This window comes from Ammodytes marinus (assembly GCF_949987685.1).
Source record: "Ammodytes marinus genome assembly, chromosome: 6".
Taxonomy (NCBI): Eukaryota; Metazoa; Chordata; class Actinopteri; order Uranoscopiformes; family Ammodytidae; genus Ammodytes; species Ammodytes marinus.
This window is the reverse complement of record NC_137235.1, coordinates 16,210,380-16,233,441: the sequence shown is the minus strand read 5'-3', so window position 1 is coordinate 16,233,441 and position 23,062 is coordinate 16,210,380. Positions and strand designations below refer to the sequence as shown.

The 23,062-nt window shown below is 41.4% G+C and overlaps 1 protein-coding gene across 1 annotated transcript in view; it reads right to left on the bottom strand.

Moving 5' to 3' along the window:
• ptprdb (protein tyrosine phosphatase receptor type Db) overlaps positions 1 to 23,062 on the bottom strand; it is a 97,704-nt gene that overhangs the window by 5,129 nt on the left and 69,513 nt on the right. Inside the window, exons 23-34 of the mRNA XM_080030039.1 lie at positions 22,491 to 22,651; positions 21,381 to 21,392; positions 20,681 to 20,793; positions 20,519 to 20,560; positions 19,873 to 19,970; positions 17,594 to 17,717; positions 15,162 to 15,337; positions 11,053 to 11,172; positions 10,163 to 10,317; positions 8,181 to 8,466; positions 2,772 to 2,950; positions 2,482 to 2,608 (exon numbers count right to left, since the gene is read on the bottom strand). Of these exons, the coding sequence (XP_079886165.1) occupies positions 2,482 to 2,608; positions 2,772 to 2,950; positions 8,181 to 8,466; positions 10,163 to 10,317; positions 11,053 to 11,172; positions 15,162 to 15,337; positions 17,594 to 17,717; positions 19,873 to 19,970; positions 20,519 to 20,560; positions 20,681 to 20,793; positions 21,381 to 21,392; positions 22,491 to 22,651 (1,593 nt within the window). The remainder of the gene's footprint in view (positions 1 to 2,481; positions 2,609 to 2,771; positions 2,951 to 8,180; positions 8,467 to 10,162; positions 10,318 to 11,052; positions 11,173 to 15,161; positions 15,338 to 17,593; positions 17,718 to 19,872; positions 19,971 to 20,518; positions 20,561 to 20,680; positions 20,794 to 21,380; positions 21,393 to 22,490; positions 22,652 to 23,062) is intronic.

Genomic DNA, 23,062 nt, shown 5'->3' with positions numbered 1-23,062 from the left:
AACGGGGTAATATGTCACACGGGTAGGTTGTCACAATCGTTATATCTCGGAACCAGAAGGTGCTGTCTGTTAAATTTTGGTATGTAAATATCCACAACTGTGATCAGAGGTCACGTACATAGTCTTCTTTGGAGTTAGACTGCTGAATTTGAGGTGAGAGGACTGTTAGTGTTTTTCATGTCAAATTGAAAATATTTAGCTCCTCAGTATTTTTCTTCTAGGCTTTTACACAATGGGTTTATAACAAAACACTTGTTACCCTAAACAAGTGTGAAGGGTAAGCTATAGTTTAGATTAGTTGTAATTAGTTGTCAGATGGTTGTTGGCCGTGATGCTAACAAGAAATTCCAGTTGGGGTTGGTCGTCACATTTTTTGGGGGGTTGGTTGTCACATGTTATCCAAAGGGTGCAGCCAGGAAAGGAACCCAATAACAAAAGAAAATGTCAAGCTGTATCCTCACTGACACCCCAAAGAAGGAGAGAATTGAGCAGGAAAGGCAGCTTGCATGCAAAAGAGAAAAAGGGCAACAAAGTCAAAACGACCCAGTGCATCCCAAACTAGACCAGTTGCCAAGGCTACTGCACCCCAGTGCACTCCACCCCAGCGGGGGAAGAAGAAACAGAAGAGAAAGAGACAGGAGGAGGAATCTTCATCAGATGAAGAGGATAGTTAGTGTTTGGTTTGTATGGAAACGTTCTCTCCAGCACCCGTTCAGAGGCGGTAAGGGAGAAGTGTTGTATGTGCAACCAGTGGGCACACAATCTCTGCTTAGTTAGTGAGCAGACCCTACATTTGCCAACACTGTAACTCAGATAGTGAATGTGTGTATCCTAGTTGAGTAGGCTATTATTGTTAGACCTATTTGTTTTGTTCTTTATGTTGTTACATACAGTAGGTTGGTCTTAATATGGATTTCGTTTTTGTTTATTCCTTGCTCATTTTGTGTTAAGATGCATACAGTTATGTTGGCCTATTTTTCAACTTGACAATGAAATTAAACTTTCAAATTTAGTTCTGCTTTCTTTCCTTCTTTTAAAGATTTTTCCCATTAAGATAACATTGTGACAAACAACCCCATAGTGTGTGACAACCGACCCCTTGATGGGGTTGGTTGTCACAATGTGTTAGAGTGTCTTTGATGGTAAATTTCTTCTTTATTAAAATAAGTTAGAAAAAGTGAGGGGTTCACATTTCAAGCCAACACCTTAAGCTTCAATTTAATGTAGGAATGACAATTGAAAGATGTTTAGGTGATGAGGAATTCTCACTAGAGTAAAAAGTGTGCCTACTTACCCCGGTCTCCCCTACTTATCTGTGTAAATATTCTATAATTGTAATACAGAAATCAATTCCTGTAATGTTGTCATTTACTGTAAGGATGCAAATCGTAAGTTTTTGTTTGCTGGAAAATTTGTATTACATATGCAACTGTAGATCTTTGCAGATTGGATTGCACCCTCAACCCTGCCTCTCTCAATGAGAGACCATGATTCCCAACAGGGTCTATCAGTGTAGCCCTTACTGTATTTCATCAGAAATTACAGCTCTATATCTTCTTGGTCTTACTCCACACTCTCACTGCCACTCTTCTCCCCCCACCAACCTGTCTTGCTTGGTCCATTTCCCCCAAAAAATATTATTAAAATATTTTTGAGCTTTCCCTATATACTGTATATACAGTAGGTTCACTAACAAGTCTGAAACAAGACACCTTCTTAGTGTTTCAGTTGAAATTGCAATCTGCAGTGTTTGAAATGCACTAGGCTTAACTCCATTCTGTTTTGAATGTGTGGTTTACAGTTGTGACAGCAGTGTGTTAGCATTTGAACAAAGCGCTGGACATCCACAGTGTTGTGCAGGTTGTGGTTAAGCCATGAGATAAGTGTGTAGAGTTTTGAAAATTGTGTTTAAGCAATGAAAAACGAGCTAGAGTTTGGTCCACATGAACTGCTGCTGTGCATAGTGTTAAAGTTTTGCACATGTCGCTCCAGTTGTGCCCACTGTGGTTTAGCGATTGTAAAAAACTGTTAAAGTGTCTGCCTGGCGTATGCTATCCATTATTCACTTAAAAATAGTCTTGTGCCTGATGAGATATGAGGTTCATAAGATATAACTCACACCACTATCTTGCTCCGTCACTGTGTTGCATGCATTCTCTATATATTTAGATGTTTTTTGTTACTCATCGTCAAAAAGTGTGCCATTTCCTGCAGAACCAGGACACTGTTTATGAATTGAACTGGGTCAGTCCCTCAGTATCAATCTACTCTATACTAGATAGATGGATATACGTATATATAGATAGATAGATAGATAGATAGATAGATAGATAGATAGATAGATAGATAGATAGATAGATAGATAGATAGATAGATGGATAGATAGAGAATTTCCTCTGATTGCAGGAGACTCCTCATATTACAGAACATAGCAACATTATACTAGTGTGTGTGTGTGTGTGTGTGTTCTTGTAACCATACCCGTCCCATTTCTCTCAGTTTGGTTAACATGACAACAATGGTGGAGTTGTGTTCCCACAGCATCCTCCAGTAGTCCTCTGTGGTCTCAGCCAGCGGGCCTTGGGTTGCAATGTAGGCCTTCTGCTGCCTGCAAACACAAACACATGGATTAAACATTGGAGTATTTCACTTCAAATGACGCTAAGCTTGAGCTAACAGCCTCTGTTAAGACCATTGGGTCTAGAGATGCAGTGAGTGAAAGGAACTAATCATAAGAAAAAAATAAAAGGTTTTGATAATTTCTTTCTGACCTGTATCCATCGATGAAGCTGGCATTAATATAGTCCGATCCCTCCACTCCTCTGATTGGCTGCAGACACACACGTGTGGTCTCATAGGGCATGATGTTCACCAGCCTGTTCTTGAACTTGTTGCATGGCAGGTTGGCACTCACGAAACGTGATGTGTGGGCCTTGGCACTGGCCAGACGCTGCAGAAGTAAATAAAGCCCATCATTTAGAATATTACTCTGACTGACATATGAGAAAACTTGTTACAGAGTGGTGCTGGGGAGAGCAACAGAGAGGAAAGATGGAAGATGAGGAGCAATGGAAACCAGACAGGATGGATGGAAGTTCAGATAAATTCAAGGACCTCATTCAAATGTATTTAGCACTAGGCTCGGTTTTCCTCTGGCAAAATAGACTAGAAGTGGAATTGGAAAATCAGCTCGACTCGGCAGGCCTGAGGATATTAAGCCAGACATCTTCAATTGAATAAACAAAGGAAGGGTGATATGGGGAGACAAGGGCAGCGGTAGCGAATGGTTAGGGGCAATAAAATGGAGAAAATCAAGAGTCGGGGGGGCAGGAAACCACAAGGCCCCACACTGTCTCAACGAACATATGTGGACCGCAGTTGATCCTGCACCAGTGAGAAAAAAACCAACAAAAAAAAAACCCTGGAACACACACACGCATTTATATGGCTTTGTGCAGACAGGCAGACGTGAGCACGTACTGTACACTCTCTCTCACACTCGACCATTGGATGACATGGCGGGAAACGAAAGACTGGAAAACAGAGAATAGGCAGGGTGAAAACCGCAGACTCGGTGAGGAAAACAATGGGGTCTCATGAACAGAGCCTCGAACCATCAGCAGTACCTTATTTTCTTACAGACAAACTGAAGCTGGAAAATCCCCCACAACAAACTCGAGTTCAGAAGTTCGTACTGGGTATTCCGACACCCAGTGCTCTTCGCCTCGTGTCATTTGCTTTGAATTTAAATCGATCTTATCGATAAAGTTTGGCACGCACAGATTTTTTTTCTTGCTTTGAGACACATCTTTATTTTCACCATCTGTTAGGCTTGGATAAAATCATTCCCCATTGGCAACCCTTTTTGAACTCAACCAGTAAGCTCTCTGTGAAAACAAAAACAGTGTGTCTTAATGGGGTGTTGGATTACCAAAAGCTGCCAGATCAACCACTATACTTTCTTTTCTCACACGCATGCTTCAACTTTCTGCAATGTTTTTTTTTTTAGGGATAGGTTTGCCGCCTCTCCGTGACTGATTCCATCCTTTTGCTTTTTTGTTGATGAGGTGGAAAGTGCCGTCTCTGTCCCACAAGTGCTATAGAGGGACACGAAATCCCACGACTTGAGACGACTCGTGGCACATGTTTTATATCAATATAAGGCTGAGCGAACAGTTCAGCGCTGGGTTCATTGTCATTCTGAGGCAACCGCTGCCATTAAGGAAAAGAATGCTGGAGCATAGGATGAAGGAGATTGCATACAGTGGCTTTCCTCCGAGCCACAGGGCAGACGCGTAAACCATTCCAGGAAAAGTTTAAGCCACCTGCTTTCAATATATACCTGCATGGCTACAATAGAATCTCTTTTGACTGAGCCAAACCAGACAGGTCTGCTGAGGACTTGTCTGGCAAGATGGTTAATAGCACAGTAAACAAAGGAAAAACAGCTTGAATCAAGGAAAATAACACCCTGGATGGCCTTATGTTCTCAGTCGTTGTGCTTGTGTAAGTTTGGTGTTCCCACATTAGATTCTGATCAGCTCCCTCAATGTTTAAGAACGCCCATATGACCTTTCTCAAAGATTTTTTTTTACCAAGCTACTTTCTGGCCTACATTACAGTTTTTTTCGACCGCTAAACCACAGTGGGCACAACTGGAGCGACGTGTGCAAAACTCTAACAACACTATGCACAGCAGCAGTTCATGTGGACCAAACTCTTCACTCTTTCCTCAAATAAAATATTACGTTATTTGTGTGAAGTAACTCAAATTATTCAAACTGTAAAGATTAAAAGTTTGTAATATGTGTATTGGGGTTTGATGCTAGTGTTTATACTCTGAGAGTGCTCTGGTTGACAGTATGTGTTATCTCAATGAGGCTGGTTCATAATGTTTGCTGCACTGAGCCTACTGTATATTGCAGATGATGTGAACTGTTCAGCTCCAGTGACTGTTAGTAGCGCAGACTGTAGTTAGAGTTTTGCACACTGAGCTACAGTTGTGCCCACTGTGGGTTAGTGATCGGAAAAAACTGTAAACAGTCTTCCTGTGTGTGCCAATCAACTATCCTATGATGCCTTCTAAAAGCCCAACTAGAACTGTCAAACCATGGAGTCAGAAGGTACAATCCCAGTCCCTTTCAAAATCCAACCATCTATCCTTAGTATATGAAACTCTCAGAGGGGGTTCCCCCCTGAAAACACCCCTGGGTAAAGATGACTATCAAGGTCAGGGATTCAAGGTTCATGCAGGTCATACCATACTCTATTGTATGGTCCTTATGGAGAAGGTTGTTCTCAAGTTGGAGAGAACCATCTTCCTATGAACATCTTGAGCAGCTAATAAGCATATCTGGAGGTGCAATCAGTTTCGCCAATTCCTTATTCCAAGATCAGTATTTACAGTTTTTTACGATTGCTAAACCACAGTGTGCACAACTGGAGCAACATGTGCAAAACTCTAACAACAGTATGCAGAGCAGCGGTTCATTCGGACCAAACTGTAGCTCATTTTTCATTGCTTAAACACAATTTTCAAAACTCTACACACCTAACTCATGGCTTAACCACAGCCTGCACAACACAGTGGATTTCCAGCACTTTTTTCAAATGCTAACACACTGCTGCCACAACTGTAAACCACACATTCAAAACAGAATGAATGCCGAGTGCATTTCAAACACTGCGGATTGCAATTTCAATTGAAACACTACAGTTTTTTTCGATTGCTAAACCACAGTGGGCACAACTGGAGCGACATGTGCAAAACTATAACAACAGTATGCACAGCAGCGGTTCATTCGGGCCAAACTCTAGCTCGTTTTTCATTGATTAAACACAATTTTCAAAACTCTACACACCTATCTCATGGCTTAACCACAACCTGCACAACACTGTGGATTTCCAGCGCTTTTTTTCAAACGCTAACACACTACTGCCACAACTGTAAACCACACATTCAAAACAGAATGAATGCCTAGTGCATTTCAAACACTGCAGATTGCAATTTCAACTGAAACACTAAGAAGGTGTCTTGTTTTAGACTTGTTAGTGAACATATACAGTATATAGGGAAAGCTCAACAATATATTTTTTTTTGTAAATGGACCAATGAAGACAGGTTGTTGGAGGGAGAAGAGTGGCAGTGAGAGTGTGGATGTGTGGAGGAAGACAGAGCTGTAATGTCTGATGAAATACAGTAAGGCTACACTGATAGACCCTGTTGTGAATCATGGTCTCTCATTGAGAGAGGCAGGGTTGAGAGTGCAACCCAATCTGCAAAAAAGTTGCATCTGTAATACGAATTTTCCAGCACACAAACAGCTTAGAGTTGCATCCAGGAATTGATTTCTGTATTACAATTATAGAATATTTACACAGGTAAATACTACATTTGGAAATGTTTTCAATAAAATATACAAAATGTGTATCTATTGAAGCAAACTTCTGATTTTAATTTCTTTTTGTTTTCCTAAAAAAACTGGTATGTTATAAAATAAACAATTTCATGTGAAAGAATTTCACCCTTTCATCAAAGAAAATATTACGTAATTTGTGTGAAATAACTCAGATTATTGAAACTGTAAAGATTAAAAGTTTGTAATTTGTGTATTGGGGTTTGATGCTAGTGTTTGTACCCTGAGCAGGTTCTGAGTGACAGTGTGTGTTATCTCAATGAGGCTGGTTCATAGTGTTTGCTGCACTGAACCTATTTTGCAGGTGAAGTGAACTGTTCAGCTCCAATGACTTATGGTAGTGGAGACTGTAGTTAAAGTTTTGCACATTGAGCTACAGTTGTGCCCAATGTGGTTTAGCGATCGAAAAAAACTGTAATGTCAATATCAATTTATAGGAAAATGTGGACAAGAAGTGCTGGAGGTGCTCCGAATCATGAAAGGTTTCAACATCAACGTAGTTACGTGGTGAAAGAGGAAATGTGCTAATGTTGACCTTGTGATAAAGTGTAAAGCTCCAGAACAGCTACTAAATGGACTTTGAAGTTAGATTATTATCAATGATTTATGAGGTGTGTTCTAGACATCAAACAGACAACTGGCTTTGTACTGCAGACTATCGCATTGTGTCTTTAGTCCCAGCTTGGTTGGCAAATATTTGTTGGTCTTGAAAGCCTTTTTCATTTCATTAAACTGATTTATTTTTTTCCTTTTTCATTGTCCGTTTTTCTTTATGAAGCAATCTTGATTTTATAAGTTTGGAAAGTAGAATTGTGGGATCTCTGACCAACTTATTTTCTTTGTTCCTTTTGTTCTTTAACTGCACTCGAGGACACAATATCGAATAAAAAAACATATAAGAAAGAGTTCAACAATTTGGGAAATACCCTTATTTCTTTGTTGCTTTGTTCAACAGAAGCTGGTGCCAGCAGTCGGTTAGCTTAGTTTATCATAAAGAATGGAAACAGGGAAACATTTAACTTGGCTCTGTCGAATTAATAAATCCATGCGGTAGGCCAAGAAATAGTTGTCCCATAGTCCATGTAAAACCCTGACTGGTTGTATACTGATGTTTATACAAATGAAACAAATGAGACACAAGTTAAATGGTGAACTTAAGAGGTGCTGTCAAGTGGATTTAGTTAACTTTGGACAAATATGTTTTCAACTTTATACTACTAAGCTGAGCTAACCAGCTGCTGGAACCAGCTTCATATTGAACAAGCAGACATGAAAGAGAAATCGATCTTCTTGCTTAAATCAACAAGAAAGGAAATAAGAATGTTTTCCACACAAATTGACAAAGTACTTATTTTGGTAAGAATACTTTGTTCACTATATACAACAGTCACAACGTTGAGACCTCCACATGTTAACAGAGGTTTCTCAGTAACCAGCTTCACCTTCATCTCAAAGCCCTTGAGTAACCGTATACTGCACTTTGGTCATGGGAGCAGAATGCAGCACCAGTAGCTAAAGAGACCACCTTTTAGACACGGATCCATCCCAAAGGAAGTGTGAGAAGGCACTCTAAATATCTACTGTATCAGATTACAGGGTTAATATTGTGTAGCTGACCCTGATGTCTGGCCATCTGTGTGGAGAAGGGGGTCAAAGAAAATGGTAATTCTCTCTTACAGAGTGTCACATCATTAGGATTAATTTGTTTAATAAACCATCGTACAAATGAGTCCTCAAAGGAAGTGGTGGTGTTTTAGTCCTCACCTTGAACTCTGTCTCCATTCCAGTGACATTCTCTCCCGGTTCGATCTGCGTCAGCCTCTGGATGTAGGAGAAGAGGTTCCTGGCGGGGACCTCAGTGTTCCCGCAGGTGACGGCCTCCAGCAGTGCATCGTGGATGAAGATGTACTGGTCCTCTGTCTGCACCATGTAGTTCCTCTGGGAGCGCATTAGCGTCACATGGCCGTATATGTCCAGGGTCTTCTCGTGCTTGATTCGCTCCGCCATGCCGTCAATCACGATGAAGCAGCCGGTGCGGCCAACTCCAGCGCTGAAAAAAACAAACACAAAAAACGCGCGGCGATGAGATTTTCCCCACACAACATGGTGTACGAATTGTCAAACTAACAATTTTCCTGAGTATGTGCCGTGTCCTCTCCTCAAAACCTGGTCCACTTTTGCATATTGCAAAAAAGCGATTACATCCTGTGCCTAAATCAACTAAGTATCACAAAGATGCCAGCTGGCAATATTTCCAACAAAGGACGTAAAAAGAATTGACATCAGCGATGAGTCAGCAGCATTCACCGCCTGACTGGCATTAAGAAGATATCCTCTCTCCCTATCGACATACAATCACACAATATAATACATTTAGCTAGCCCACCCAAACACTTCCCATTTTTTGCTGCGCTGGTACCTGGATGGTGAAACACCCTGACCAAGCAAGTTTCTGCGAAGTGAATAGAAAAACCTCTTTATATAGTTAAATTAATATCAGTGTGCGGTGTGTGTGTTGTTCAGGTGGAATGAGATTTGGGGGCCCCATTGTTTGATAGAGAGGCTGGTTGATACGTTAAGGCACATTATGATGGAGTCTTGCCACCATAATTAAATTTGACTGATAATCCTGTTAGGTCCTCCATCTGACTGCTACGGAAGATTAGGAGTGGCTCCTCTCCTGCCAACCTTTTCACCCCCAGCCCCCCCGCTCCTCCCAACCGCCCTCATCTCTCTCCCTCTTTATCTTCTCGCTAAGCATCCGTCCAACACTCTCACACCGGGGCCCCACACTTTTTCCCTCTCATATTTTTTTTTAGACTCCATTTTCTCTCCATATTTCCTTTTTCTCAAATCCATCATTTCCATTCACAGCGTCCTGGATTTGACCTCACCTGCTTCTCTCTCATTCATGCACGTATCGCCTCGTCTAACTCCGAGTCCCTCCTTAACTCTGCCACTCAATCATCTCTCAATCCCTTTCTCTTCACTTCCTCATCTACACCTCACTAATTCCTCCTCCCGAGAGCTTCTGCTCCATATTCCCCCTGCTACCCTCTATCTTCTTCTCTCCCTCTCTTTCTCTGGAATGAGCAAATGGCAGCTTCATTCCACTCCGGGAGCTCACCGCTGCTGTGCCAAGACCATAATGACAAGTTTCCAGAATCTTCGTCCAAATGATGCATGAGTCTCCTGCTGCTAAGACAGCAGCTCATTTGAATGTAAACTTATGAACCCCCGATCTTCAACCAGCTTAAACGATAAATAGTAAACACTGCACTGAAAGGCCGCTTATGTAAAAAATTGGGCAGCATGGCGGCTGCTGCTGCTGCTGTCAAACCTTAAGAGACGATTTGAGGTTGTTAAGGGAGGAATGCTGGTGTCTGAGCCAGTGAGGATGATCTTGTGGTTTGCATAATGGTAGGTCAATCTCATTTCAGTTCAGGACCTATGAATGATTTTTTTTTATACAAGTGCTCTTGGACTTGGTGTTGATTTTCACAAACTCCCAGGCTCTTGAGAATGATGCTGCCAAGTGAAACCCAAAATAACACATAAGTGTTTCATGCAAGCTCAGACACACGATCTAGAACCAAAATGTGTTTTCTTTTTGGTCTGGGACCACTGGATTATTTTTCCTTGGTGATTTTAGGAATAATTTTGGGTAGGATACATTTTAAGAACGAAACGGACAAAAAAACCTGGATGAAGCACTGAAGAAAAGAAAAGAAAAAAAGCACACACACCTGCAATGGACGACCATAGGTCCCGCATCTGGAGGGTTGCAGGCTTTGACTCTACGTAGAAAGGCCAGGAATGGGGTGGGGTGCTCGGGCACACCGTGGTCCGGCCAGGCTGTGAACTGGAAGTGACGAACCTCACGCTTCTCGTTGGAGCCGCTCTGGACACACAGGCGAAAACAAATTGTGTTAAAGGTCAATGTGGTAGAACATTAGATGAATGTCTATGACATGTATGTGTAAACTACTGAATCACTGAGTTAGGTCATACATCGGATAACCCAAAAAGGGTCCCTGTAACCTGTCACTCTTCTACGTAAGAGTAGTTAAAAACTCTCTTGTCGTAAAGATGAGAAGATCCTGGGGTGTCTCAATTTTCTTGAGATACGCTTGATGGAGAATGGATTCTGTTTTTAAGACTGTAAAGCTAAGTAAAGCCTAAATGCCCCTCTCTAATACCGTGTTTATGTCAAGTTAAACCTATGCAGCCACTATTGGGTAGAATTGTGCACACCTTAATAAATAGACTGACCAAACCAGTGTTTCTCTATTCATCAAACTAGAGAATGACATGGAACGGTTATTTTATTCATCATCGAGCTGCTGTTAATCTATATTTGTGTATATGTTGTCCCATGAAAGACCAAAACCAACAATGTTTTTGTCTGTGTCTTTCTATACTTTTCTTCTCTGTAATTCTGTTACCATTGCTGTTGTTTTGTCATGTTGGGTCACAAGTATACAGGCACTGGGCATACTCATGTGCAAAATGTGACATGGCCTCAGCAGCATCGAGCACACACGGCCCATACTAGTAAAGCATAAATATTGAAGCACATCAATACAAGCAGGCACACGGCCCCATTACGCTCCACTGCACACGCCATGTTGTTTACCTTATAAAGAGCGAAGGTTCTGACGGAGTAGGTGGCCAGCTCCACTGTGTCCAGCAGAGTGACCTGGATGAGGCCGTAGGTCTCCGTGCCCCGCGTTGGCCAGTACTGATCACACTTCACCTACAAGGGGAAGAGGGGAGAAGCTGTGAGATATGCAGAACAGTTGGGAGAAAGATACTGTTGACTTTGGGTGTGTGTGTGTGTGTGTGTGTGAACGTGTACAAAGGCTGTTGAGTGTTGAGGCAGGTCAGTGAGAGAGTGGAGACAATGATGCGACTTTTACCAACAACCAGGCTTGTGAGGAGGTTTTAGTAAGTGCGTGAAAAGTGACAGAGAGAGAGAGAGAGAGAGAGAGAGAGAGAGAGAGAGAGAGAGAGAGAGAGAGAGAGAGAGAGAGAGAGAGACCGACAGGAGAGAAAAAGAGCTGCTTTTCTGGGGTGTATTTTATAATTTCTTACGACTGCTGTGTGGCCTGTGATTTCCATAGGTTGCTGGGGCTTTCAAAAAGCTCTACTACAGAGCTGGATCAGTTAACCTAAAGTTCACCCCCCCCCCCCCTACATTTGAAGCTTTACATTTCCCTCAATTCATACCTCACAAATCCCTCAAAAACTACATAAAATCCCAGCATTCCAAACCAGCAAAACAAACTTCAATCCCCCCCAATATAATGCAGTCATATTTGTAGTTCTTCAGCCCAGCCTCAGAGCAGACCACAGAGGAGAGAGGAAACAAAGAGGATGGTGAAGCTGCGGGGAGTGGGGGGCCTTGGCAGAATCAGGCCAAACCAAACGTTATTTGCTGATCCCTCCAGTCCTCACATCAAAGACAGCAGGGAGCTCAGCTCAGCTCTCGCTCTGCATTCCACTGCTCCAGACTGGGGATTATGCGTTTTGGCCCGGGACGTTCAGGCTGTAATTACAGCTTTTCAACTGTTGTTTTCCCACCAGACCTTGAGACACTGTGGGGACAAGAATGGTCGTCCACGTAGGGGGGCCAGACCACTGCCAAAGACTAAACAGGATCGCGGTAAATGCCTGCTGTGAAGACTATTATTTCACCCCGTTGATATATGGGCATTACTGCGTCCTGCTCTTGTGAGGTTTGATTGGTGCTAAAAAGAAAGATTGTTGGCAAGATTTCTACAGTGGGACCATCTGTGATCATCTGTGTTGTTAATGCACAAACGCATAATGGCATAATGTTGAGAGGTGTTAAATGAGATTAAATCATCTTCTCCCATAAGCAGCCCACTCTCCCCCAAACAGCAGCTATGGAGGCAGTAGGCTGACAATAAACAGCTAAGGATATTCAAATTGAACATTTTCATTGTTGCATAATGGGTGTAACTACTTTATTGAATTTAGAGAAGTTAAAGCCAAGCAGCAATTAATTAACTAAAGGTTCATCATGTTTACGAGACAGTAGAAGCCGACTGCTTACGATTGTGCGTACGGCAGTCCTGCACTCTGTAGTGAATATGAAGTTGAACTAAATAGGTTTTCATACAAGTCCTTGTGATGATGTAGCCAATGTGTAAACATTTAAAAAAAAATCTTTAATGAGTCATTCTTATACTGCAAAGACACTAGACATTAAAACAGAGAAAAACTGTTGTGGGTGTTCTCATGCAAAACTGTGAACATTTATGTGCACAGTTTCTGAACTGCAGTGGTTAAAATAAAAACCCTTTTCAGACTGAGTTAACTGCGAGCGCCTTGTGATGAGCGGAAAACAATTCTGCATTCTCACTCAATGCACTAAATATTGCACTGAAAAAGAGGAGGGGGTGAGGGGAGGGGAAATAAGAGAAAAGGGGCACTGAAGGTGGGGGAAAAGGTAAAGGAGAAAACCATGTGAGGTGAGGTTGCATTTTAAAAAGGGATTAGCAAAAGGAGAGAGAAAGAGAGGTCTTGCCTTAGAGAAGAAATAAGAGGGCATCTGAGGGTCAAACAGACACAACAGAGACAGTTGGAAAAAGGTTGAAAAGGAAACAGAGTTTTGAACACAAAGACACAGGTTAGTAGGAGGGAAATAAGCACGGATGAGAGGAAAGGATCATTTACTGAACAGGGTGCTGGACATAATTGGTTAGCGCTTAATCGTGATTCATACCTCAAGCAACTCTTGTTCATTTTTATTCAAATGTGACATTCTCATTACATTGCATTTTTTACTCAAGCGCATATTCTGTTCACAACAGCAAAATGCCTTGAAGCTAAGTGATTTTCAAATTCATTAACTGCCCCCCAATTGTAGCTGTACATGTAGTCGCTCCCCCTAGCTCGTGCTCATCATTCAACTGTATTCTATTCTACTGTATTCCTTCCACGTCAACTACAGGCAACCACTAACTTCTAACTGAACCGTAGCACTTTTTGGTCACTGTAATGATATCCGCTGCTTTTTGGTTTATTTGACAATTTCTTGGACTACATGACGTGTCCTGGCTCTTTCCATCGTCCCCTCATTGTCTGTGCTGTTCTGTTGAATCCATCTGGACTCTACAGTCTGTCAACATGCTCTAGAAATGAACGTTTTGCATTGCCCTGCAGCGGTCTTAATACCTCCTCACTACTGCCAAAGCAACCACATCCAATTCTATTTGGCCAGTATTCAATTCTCACCTAAATGTGCTTTATTACTCTTGATTTGCTGTAATTTTACCTTAAAAAATGATCTAGCTCTTTTCACCTCTATCTGGTCTCTTACTGTTTTTAATCAAGCTCAGACCTGCTCTTCTATTACCTATGGTAGCCATGTCTTCCGTATCCTAACATATTTTTCTTCTCTAAACCTTCCTGCATTATGGTTCTTTTTCTGTGCTGGCAGTGGAACATCCTTTTGAACGTCACACTACATAACACTGCTGCTGCTCTTGAGAGCTGCTGAGCTCAACAACATTCCCTGAAAAAAAACATTTGAAAAGCAGAGACTGCTACAGGTACAGTGAACCAAAAAGGTTTAAAGCACTATAAAGCTCTGCCACACTTTTAAAGCTTTACATTTGAAATATTTATTGGGTAACACTTTATAATAACTATCCGTTGTAACTTGTTAATAGATCATTAGTAAACTCTTAATTAATGATTTGTTAAGTGTTTGTTAGCAGTTTGTTAAGGATTTATAACAATGGTAGATAGTTAATAGCTTAATAATTGAATCAGTTCATCTGGGAGGTAATCCGAGATACCGACGAGGCTGAAATAGGCTATAGACTATACACAGTGCATGGGCAACTGAGGGCAGCCCCATTTTCAAATATTTTTAAATAAACTCAATACACACTGTGCATGCCATGGACTTGAACGTGACGTGATCAGTTAATCTCGGATTACCTCCCAGATGAACTGATTCAATTATTAAGCTATTAACTATCTACCATTGTTATAAATCCTTAACAAACTGCTAACACACACTTAACAAATCATTAATAATCATTAATTAAGAGTTTACTAATGATCTATTAACGAGTTACAACGGATAGTTATTATAAAGTGTTACCATTTATTGCTTTCCATAAAACTTTTAAAAGTATGTTGTATTTATTCAATATTCACCTTGAAAAAAAAACCCGGTATGGTCAAACATCCATCTGTTTTCCTTTGGACAACATCAAAGGTCATGCTAACCACTTTGAGTGCTAGTGCAACAGGTTTGGGTGGAAATAATGTGTATCCTGCATACCCTACCTTTTTTAATTCTTACATGTATTTTATACCTTAGCCTATCCTATACTTATGACAGCAAATACCATTCACTCCACTTGATCTTGTGTTCTGTGCAATCCTACGCTACAGTACCTGTAGTCTATCCCATCCACATCTTAAAGCTATAGTGTGTAACTTCTGTTGAATGGACAACTAAAAGGCTGAATTAACTTTGTGTCATCTTGTTGAGCAATGGCTTGAACGTAACAGACATTCATTTATATGCAGAAGTTACGCACTGACTATAGTTTAAAATGTGCCCCTTTCCAAAGTGACCTATCCTGATTCCATGTCATTCCACCCTCTTCTCCTGAGCATCAGTATTGTGTTTGCCCAGCGCTGTGCTACCTCATTGGCGGTCCGTTACGTTCACGTTATCCCATTGCCTTCTTTTCTTACCCGTGACTTCTCCTCCAGCTTGGTCATCATTATAATGTTGGCCGTGTGCTGCTCCCACACCATCCGCCAGAATTCTCCGAAGGTCTCAGGCAGAGATCCCTGAGTGGCGATATAGGCATTCTGACGGCGGTAGCCATCGATATAGTTAGCGTTGATGTAGTCACTGCCTGGGACACCTGCATAATGTGGAAAAGAATGAAAATAAATGTGTGTGAATGAATTGTGATGGGTGGCGGTTGGAGAGAAAGGGGAGAATAAACAGAGAGGAATTAGGCGGGTGAAGTAGACAACGAAACTGACTCTTAAATTCTGGTTGTTGGTGCCTTTCCACACTGCATCATATGAATGATGAATGGCATGAGGGTCGAATGGGACTGTACTGATCACATGGGAACATTCTCTGTCCTTGTAATTTTCTCCGCAGATCAGACCTTATTCATACTCTGATTCACTGTGGAATAATCTATATGGATTATTCAAAGTCTATTGAAAGCCCTGAAAGCAGGTTCATGTCCTGGTAATAAAAGTCAGCGGATCATCTGAGGTCACTGTAGGGAGACTAATGTTTTCACAGGGCCAAGCGTCCTCTGGTTCAGCCGTCTTGTTTTATAATACATGCTAACACGATCACGGGCCTAATCTGAGTATACTCTGGATGTGCAGCTTTGAATGGCAATATGACTGCAAGGCCGTTTCTGTGTAAAACTGGGCTGACACTGCTTGTCCTGGAAGGGATTGTGTGTATGTGTGTGTGTGTGTGTGTGTTTGTGTGTGACGTGAGAGACAGAGTCTGTGTGTGTTTGATTTGGGATCAGTCCTGCTCATCTGGGGCCTAATACCATAATCCCGAAAACCACTGAGTCATGGCTCAAACATGCACACATACATCAGAACAGCTAAAGTACACACAAAGGCATACACACGAGTGCATTAGGACGTGACCCGATTCATGCCGAAGTAGGACACACAAAACTCCATTTGAGTCGTCTGACGGCAGTTTATACTTAAAAAAAGATTGAAGTTGATGAGCAGACATTAGAATCCCGACAAGAAGGAAGTCCTGGGGCTGAGTCACTCTTCTTGAAGGCTTTTTCAGTCCAGTAACACCCGTGAAGAACCATTATACACCGTTGCGTGCGTACAAACACACACACACACACACACACACAATCATTCACTTAAATGACAGAGGGGCACTGGGTGTTTATACAACGTATTTCAAATGGGATGGGGACAGACGGTAAGAAGACTCTCAACATATGTTTATCGACCTCAGTCTGGCAAAGCATTGGCTAAATGTGCTACTTTATTTCAAGGGACTGAAGCAGAAGCACTGTGCAGATAAAACAAACACGCACGTGCACACACACACACAGACACAGACACACAGACACACAGACACACACACACACACTCATTTGGTGGCTACAATGGCTTTGCATAAAGTGTCTATTTATGAGCATGCGTGGACGCGACTGGGAGCAAAAGTGCATATCTGTGCTTTTGCACATTCTGTGCATGTGTTTTAAATCTATACTAGAGTAAGTGTGTGTGTGTGCTTTTGTGGGTTTGCCGCTGCTCAAGTGTATATGTGTTTTCTAAGCTGAAAGAAAGACAGACAGCCAGAGCTCCAGGACAGGCGGGGGCTGCTCACACATGCTCTGCCCAGATAAGGCTCATCTGTTTGGGCTTGGCCTCCCACTGTCTCCCTCTCTCCACATCGGAGCTGCCAGTTTCTCCGCCTCAGGTCTTTCCCAGCTGAGGTGGGTGAGTGCGTTTCAAAACGCACACTGAGAAACAGGACTGAGAGGATATTTTCTCTTCTCATTTTAAGAGGGTTTAAAAAGACCACATCCAGTGAAATAGGTACACCGTTAAATATATATATATAACATAACCGGAAAATTAAGGAAGAGACTAATTTATCACCATGGACATTAAAAAGTATTCCATGATATTGTAACACAGCGGGTATAAAGGGCAGTTTGTTTGAATCATGAAATGGCTGATGCAAGCATATAGCACTTTGTAAGTGTTGTAAGGGAACTGGCAAGGAAACATCTTTAAAATATTAATATCCTGTCCCTCATGGATAGCAGCTCTTTCACACACAAAGCCATTCAGATACACATGTACTGTATGTACTACACTATAGGCCCTACTTGCGATGACGTCTAATTGCGCATAATCTGTTCCCTAACATTAACCATAACAACTACTCACCCATTCTAAGGCCTTTCCCCTAACTCTAACCTGGAAACCAAAAAGTCATAAACATCAAATAGCCCTTTAAAAAAGGAAGAAAGTGACCAAAATGCCCTCACTTCCTAAAAAATGTCCTCAACCGCGAGTGTGTCCTCAGAAAAGATGGACAGCACAGAGACACTTGCGCACACACACGCACAAACACACATTCTGGCAGCGTGTCTTACCCTCAATGCTGGAGAGTATGACCCTGGAGTGATCATAGGCAATGACGTTAGCGTAGCGGTTCTTCGGCTTGTTGACCTCCAAGTTGGAGTTCTCCCATGTGAACTGCTGACCGGGGTCCACTGACTACAAGTCACAAAATACCAGACATTAACAAGGAAATAACTGAAGAGGACAGCATTGCATTTGTTTAGAGACCTTTAGATTGTAATGCATGGATCAAAAACTTAACTTCAATTATAGTGGTCATATCAGCATGTGGAATGTCAGTAACTTTCTAGTTGACATTGTGGAAAAGAAAACTTTTTATTTTGCTTGAGATGCCGATTTAAATTGTTATTATTGATCAATCAGAGCTCACTTGCCAAAAAAGCGTGAAACAGTGTAGTGTGCCATTTTCTAACCCCTGTATGCCTTATTCTCGAATATCACCATGCAAGCATTCCCACTCAAAACTGAGTATTGGCAGAGATGTGGTTATCTCCTAAAAACTGCCTCGAAATACAGAAAATAGTATTTTGAAAGCAAGAACCGGACAAATCTATGAATGTGAGATTACAGGAATTGTCCAATGCCTCTACATCAAAACCCCACCATTAAAAACCACAAACAAATTGAAAATTAACTAGGCATTATTGAACTTGGACGGGGAATGACGGCAAATGTGATATCCCGTTTCAAGAAACAACCGTGATGACGGGACTTTCCGCTTTCTGCAACAAAAAAAAAAGATGATTTTTTTTTAAAATTGCTAACAGAGAAAGATGAGAAAAGCATAATAAATTCCTCTGGGAGAGAAAGGATGGTTGTGTTAGACCAACACATTAAGTTCCTGGAGGGTAATTACAGTGTAAACCACTGCTGTTAGCTGGGATAGGCAGACGTGAGGTCATTATGGAGGCTGTCAATGGAGAGGAAGGAGAGGAGAGAGAGAGAAATAGAAAGCCAGAGCAATTTAGCATTTCTGAATATTTTACGACACATAATTATGGTTTGGTTGGGGAAAAAATGGACAGTAGTGTGGTACTGGAGGAGTGCAGGCACGTATGTGTGTGTATGTGTGTGTGTGTGTGTGTGTGTGTGTGTGTGTGTGTGTGTGTGTGTGTGTGTGTGTGTGTGTGTGTGTGTGTGTGTGTGTGTGTGTGTGTGTGTTGGAGGCTGGTTCATCATGTGTGTCTGATTATTACACCGCAATCATTTCTGGCCTCTCTCTCTCTCTCTCTCAATCCCTCCTCCATCCATCTCTCTCGTTCCCTCGTTAAGGGGTTTCAGTACCGAACAAAGCGCACAGTCATGCAGAGAGAATGTGAGGCTCAATGGAGGGGTTCAAACTCACACCACAATTACATACGGCGTCTCCCTCACTGTCTCTCCCACCCTCCTTTATCCTCTCTCTCTCCCAATGCCTTTTTCGCCCCCCAAAAACCCCCACGCTCTGTTTTTCTACTCTTTGCATAATGGGCCCTTGCCTTCCTTATGTATACGTATATCCGTCGCGCACAATTGGTCTCTCTCTTGTGGTAGCCAATTAGAGCCTTATGTCTCCTTCTTCACCCAGAGGGCCGCCGGTCTAAACTGATTTGTTTTGGGAGTTTTTTTCTTCTTCTTTTTTCCGCAAAAGAGGAAAAGAAAAACCTTTGTATACCCCTTTAATAGCTCTCTGTGGAGCTCATTGTAATGCTAAGTCTATTTGCTACACGGCCAGAATGTTGGGAAATATTTCCACTGATGAGTTTTTTTCCCGTATTATTATTATAGCAACCCAGTTAGACACAGCAAGTCCAGGCGCATTGTTATCTCCAATGCCTTTTTTTTGGTTCCACATTAACTGTGCTGCAAGTTGGAGGAAACTAATCAAGCAGCGTCTTTATTTTATTTTATGCAGAGAACACTTGCTATCTCTTCTTGGCGAGTCTGCACTCTTCATTTTTCTATCTCCGTTTCTCTCCCTTGCCAACACCAGAGCGTAGAAATGAGGTGCTTGATAACCATCTGGCTGTAAGGAAACTCTCTTTGAGGTTGCCATTTCCATTCCCACCCCCCCTATATTTGTATAGATAACAACAAGACAGTACAGAGAGGAAATTTGCTTTATCTCGCATCGTCTATGAAGATCAAAATGAAACATAACGGCAAGGATCAATCTATTGAGTTCACCATTGACATTGAATCTGAGAAAAAGAAAAATTATGATACCATATATACGTGTGTGTCTGCATTAAAAACAGCAACAGTTCTCAAGTTGAGAGATCTTGGGAATAAAGATAATCAGCATTCCTACCTCGTACTCTTGAGAGAACTTGAGATTGTCGTTTGCCTTGAGGCGCTCGATGTGATCTGCCAGCTCAGAGATGGGGACAGGCGGGTGACTCGCCATGCCTGCCGAGCACAGAAAATGGAAAAAAAGAGGCCATTTGTAAACATGTACGGCTGAACTCTTTCAGAGGAAAATGTTAAATAGTCAGAGGATGTGTCGTTTAGTGTTCTGTCCGCGGTTAGTGGAGGAAGCGAATGGAAGTGTTTTTATTTATATATTTTTTTGTCAAGTGACCATTTTGTCTCCAGGCAGACGGCAAAGAACAATGTGCGTGTTGTGAAAGTTACTGAGGCACAGTAACATGTCCTCGGAGGATTTGCACACTGCTGGTGAAGATTAAAAAAAAAAAATTACAACAACAAAAGAATATGACACAGGCGGTTAAACATTTAGCATGAAAATAATAAGTATATATAAGAAGAAGTATTCCAGAGGCATTTTTTTTATGAAATGTTGTCAATTGGAGTAGCTTCATCCTAAATGGGATGGAAGGTTAGTTAGCATGAAGATGAGAGAGAGAGAGAGAGAGAGAGGAAGAGAAAGTGGTAAAAGGGAGAAGGATGACAGCAGAAAGGAGAGAAAGATCTATTGCTGACTAAGACCAACTAACTTGACAAACGCTGATAACCACGGTACACTGATACACGGTAGGCTGAAAAGGTAAAACAACACCACGGTTAATCTTGTAAATACAGCCCCATACGTTGGAAATCGCACATCAAACTACTACACCCAGTTTTTCTCTGTCTGTATTTGCACAGTCTTTGTTTACCTGGAGTCTGGAAGTTGATTCTGCGCAGCTCCACAGGATCAGTGGGATGGTGGGATGACATGGCTTTGCTGCAGGGGAAACTGCCCTTCCTGCCTTCGGCCTCTGCCCTTTTCCTGGAATAACAGATCAACAACGCAGGGTTTACAGGCAACCCTACCTGAATTGAATCCTTAAAAAACTGAATCTGGTAAAACATTTTTTTTGTAAAATTAGGCACAGCTCCCATACATTGTATGGATTTATGTTAAATAAATAGATCAGTGTAAAGCATATATTAACCTAGTGAGAAAAAAGACACACAAAATAGCTTCTTGGATATTGACAAGCAATTTTCAGGAAGCTTTTGTTTCAAATTCAAGTTAAAAGTGACATGTTCTTTTCACACACTATCTTTTAGTTCAAATAATTCACATTCACTAATTCATGCACTGCAGCAGCCATTATTCCCTATACCACTGGATGAATATGCCTTATGTAATCAACCAGAGCACTGGCTGGTTGCATCGTATGCGTTCCAGTGTGCAATTAAGTCAGTACACTCTATACTGTAGGTCACAATGCAGTCATCAAAGAAACATTGAGCTAATCCCGACTCTTCTGGGATCCATTATCTAAAAGCCTTCTTTGCAAAGGCTTTCTCAAGGCAAATACCCCTCTTTATCTAGGACAGAGGAAATGGTAATAGGTAGAGTTTGTTTACCTGTCAGGTTTGCTGGATCCAAACAGGGAGAAGAGCAGGTAGAAGTATAGACAAGGATGAATAACATTAGTGTCTGGTCAACAAACATCAGGGACTGAAGCAATGCTGAACTCATCGCTCTGTCCCTCTCAGTAAAACAAATCAGTTTTTTTATTACAATGTTAAGTACCACCGCCTATATAGACACAAAGGCAATCAGCGCATATATAAATGGAAATGACTAAAAAAAACTCTTCCCCTTACCCCTATCTCCCACCACCCCTTCTGACCGTGACATCCACCGTTTAATACTGGAACATGTATGTTGCATAGTGCTACTCCCCCAAAAGTGAGAAATTAATGGCTTACACTCCAAGGGGTATGAACTGTGGATTGTTAGCACCAAGGTTGACAATTTTGTAATGCCACATCAGTAACAGCAATTATTCTTGTGTATTAACAAAGCTCTAGCCAGAAGAACAGATGATTATCATCAACTATTCTAACGGTTGATAGGGTTTATCTTCCCCTATTGGTTACGTTAGCTAACTTTGCTCCATTTATATACAGTACTATAGATTCAAAGGGAAGATTACAGGAAACGCAATTACATTTCTGAGAGAACTTCATGAGTTAAACCCAGAGGTGATTAGTTTAACAGTTTTCCATTTTTTTTTAGAAAACATTCTGAAATAACATCTTACTGGGCTTTGCTCAGACTCAGCTTTTTTCTGAGTTAATGAAAACATGTTTGGATTCATCAGAAGTGTAGATCCAGACTATTTTTCATCCTAACGCAGGCCAAAACCCTGTGCCTTAAAGCAATAGTCCAGTTAAAACATTTGGAGGATTATACATTTTGCACACCTGTCTGAGCGATAACCATTATTTCTTGTTTATGACTTTGCTCTGTCAAAGGGCGATTGGAGAACTGCTGCTTGAGATAGAGCGGTCTAACTTCAGGAAAGGAATATATTAAAAATATCGGCGGAATATATTATTCTGTCCAAAACATATTTAGATTTTAACACACAGAAGGGTACCAACCTACTCAACCTCTCTCCCTTTATTTTCTCTGACAATCTTTATCCAGTTTTCAACCTAAAGTCTTAAATCTTTTGCCGTCCTTACCTCTTGAAGAGGAGAATGGCGATGACGATGCAGACAATGAAGATGACAGCAAGGACAGGCCCCACCACCCACAGCAAACCCTCTTCTTCATCAACAATGGGCTGAGGATCCACGTCCGAAGAGGTCACAGGATCAGAGTAAGGGCTCGTGGCGTACATAGTCTGGAGGAAGGAACGCTGTTTTATTTATTTTTTTCAAATACAAATTAGACAAAACTGGGAGCTGAATTTATTCCTGTGAGGCGGTGGATTTAAGAATGAACAGATACATTACACCTAGTACTATATCTACCGTGATAAACTTAAACAATTATCAAACATATTTTTACTTTGTTTCTCGATCAACGTTCATATTGGACATAAACACAACAATCCCAAGTAGTGTTGGATGGGCGGTTAGACAGGTGTAATACTGTATATAATGTATATATATTTTTCTCCTCTATTTTTTTCCCTTTTGACCTTGTCGTTACTCAATTCTATGATTTGGAAAAAATCCCAAAAATGTCTAATTTAAGTCGTTCCCTATTGTGAATAAATGTCAAGACTTATGCACGATAAAATGCTTTCAAT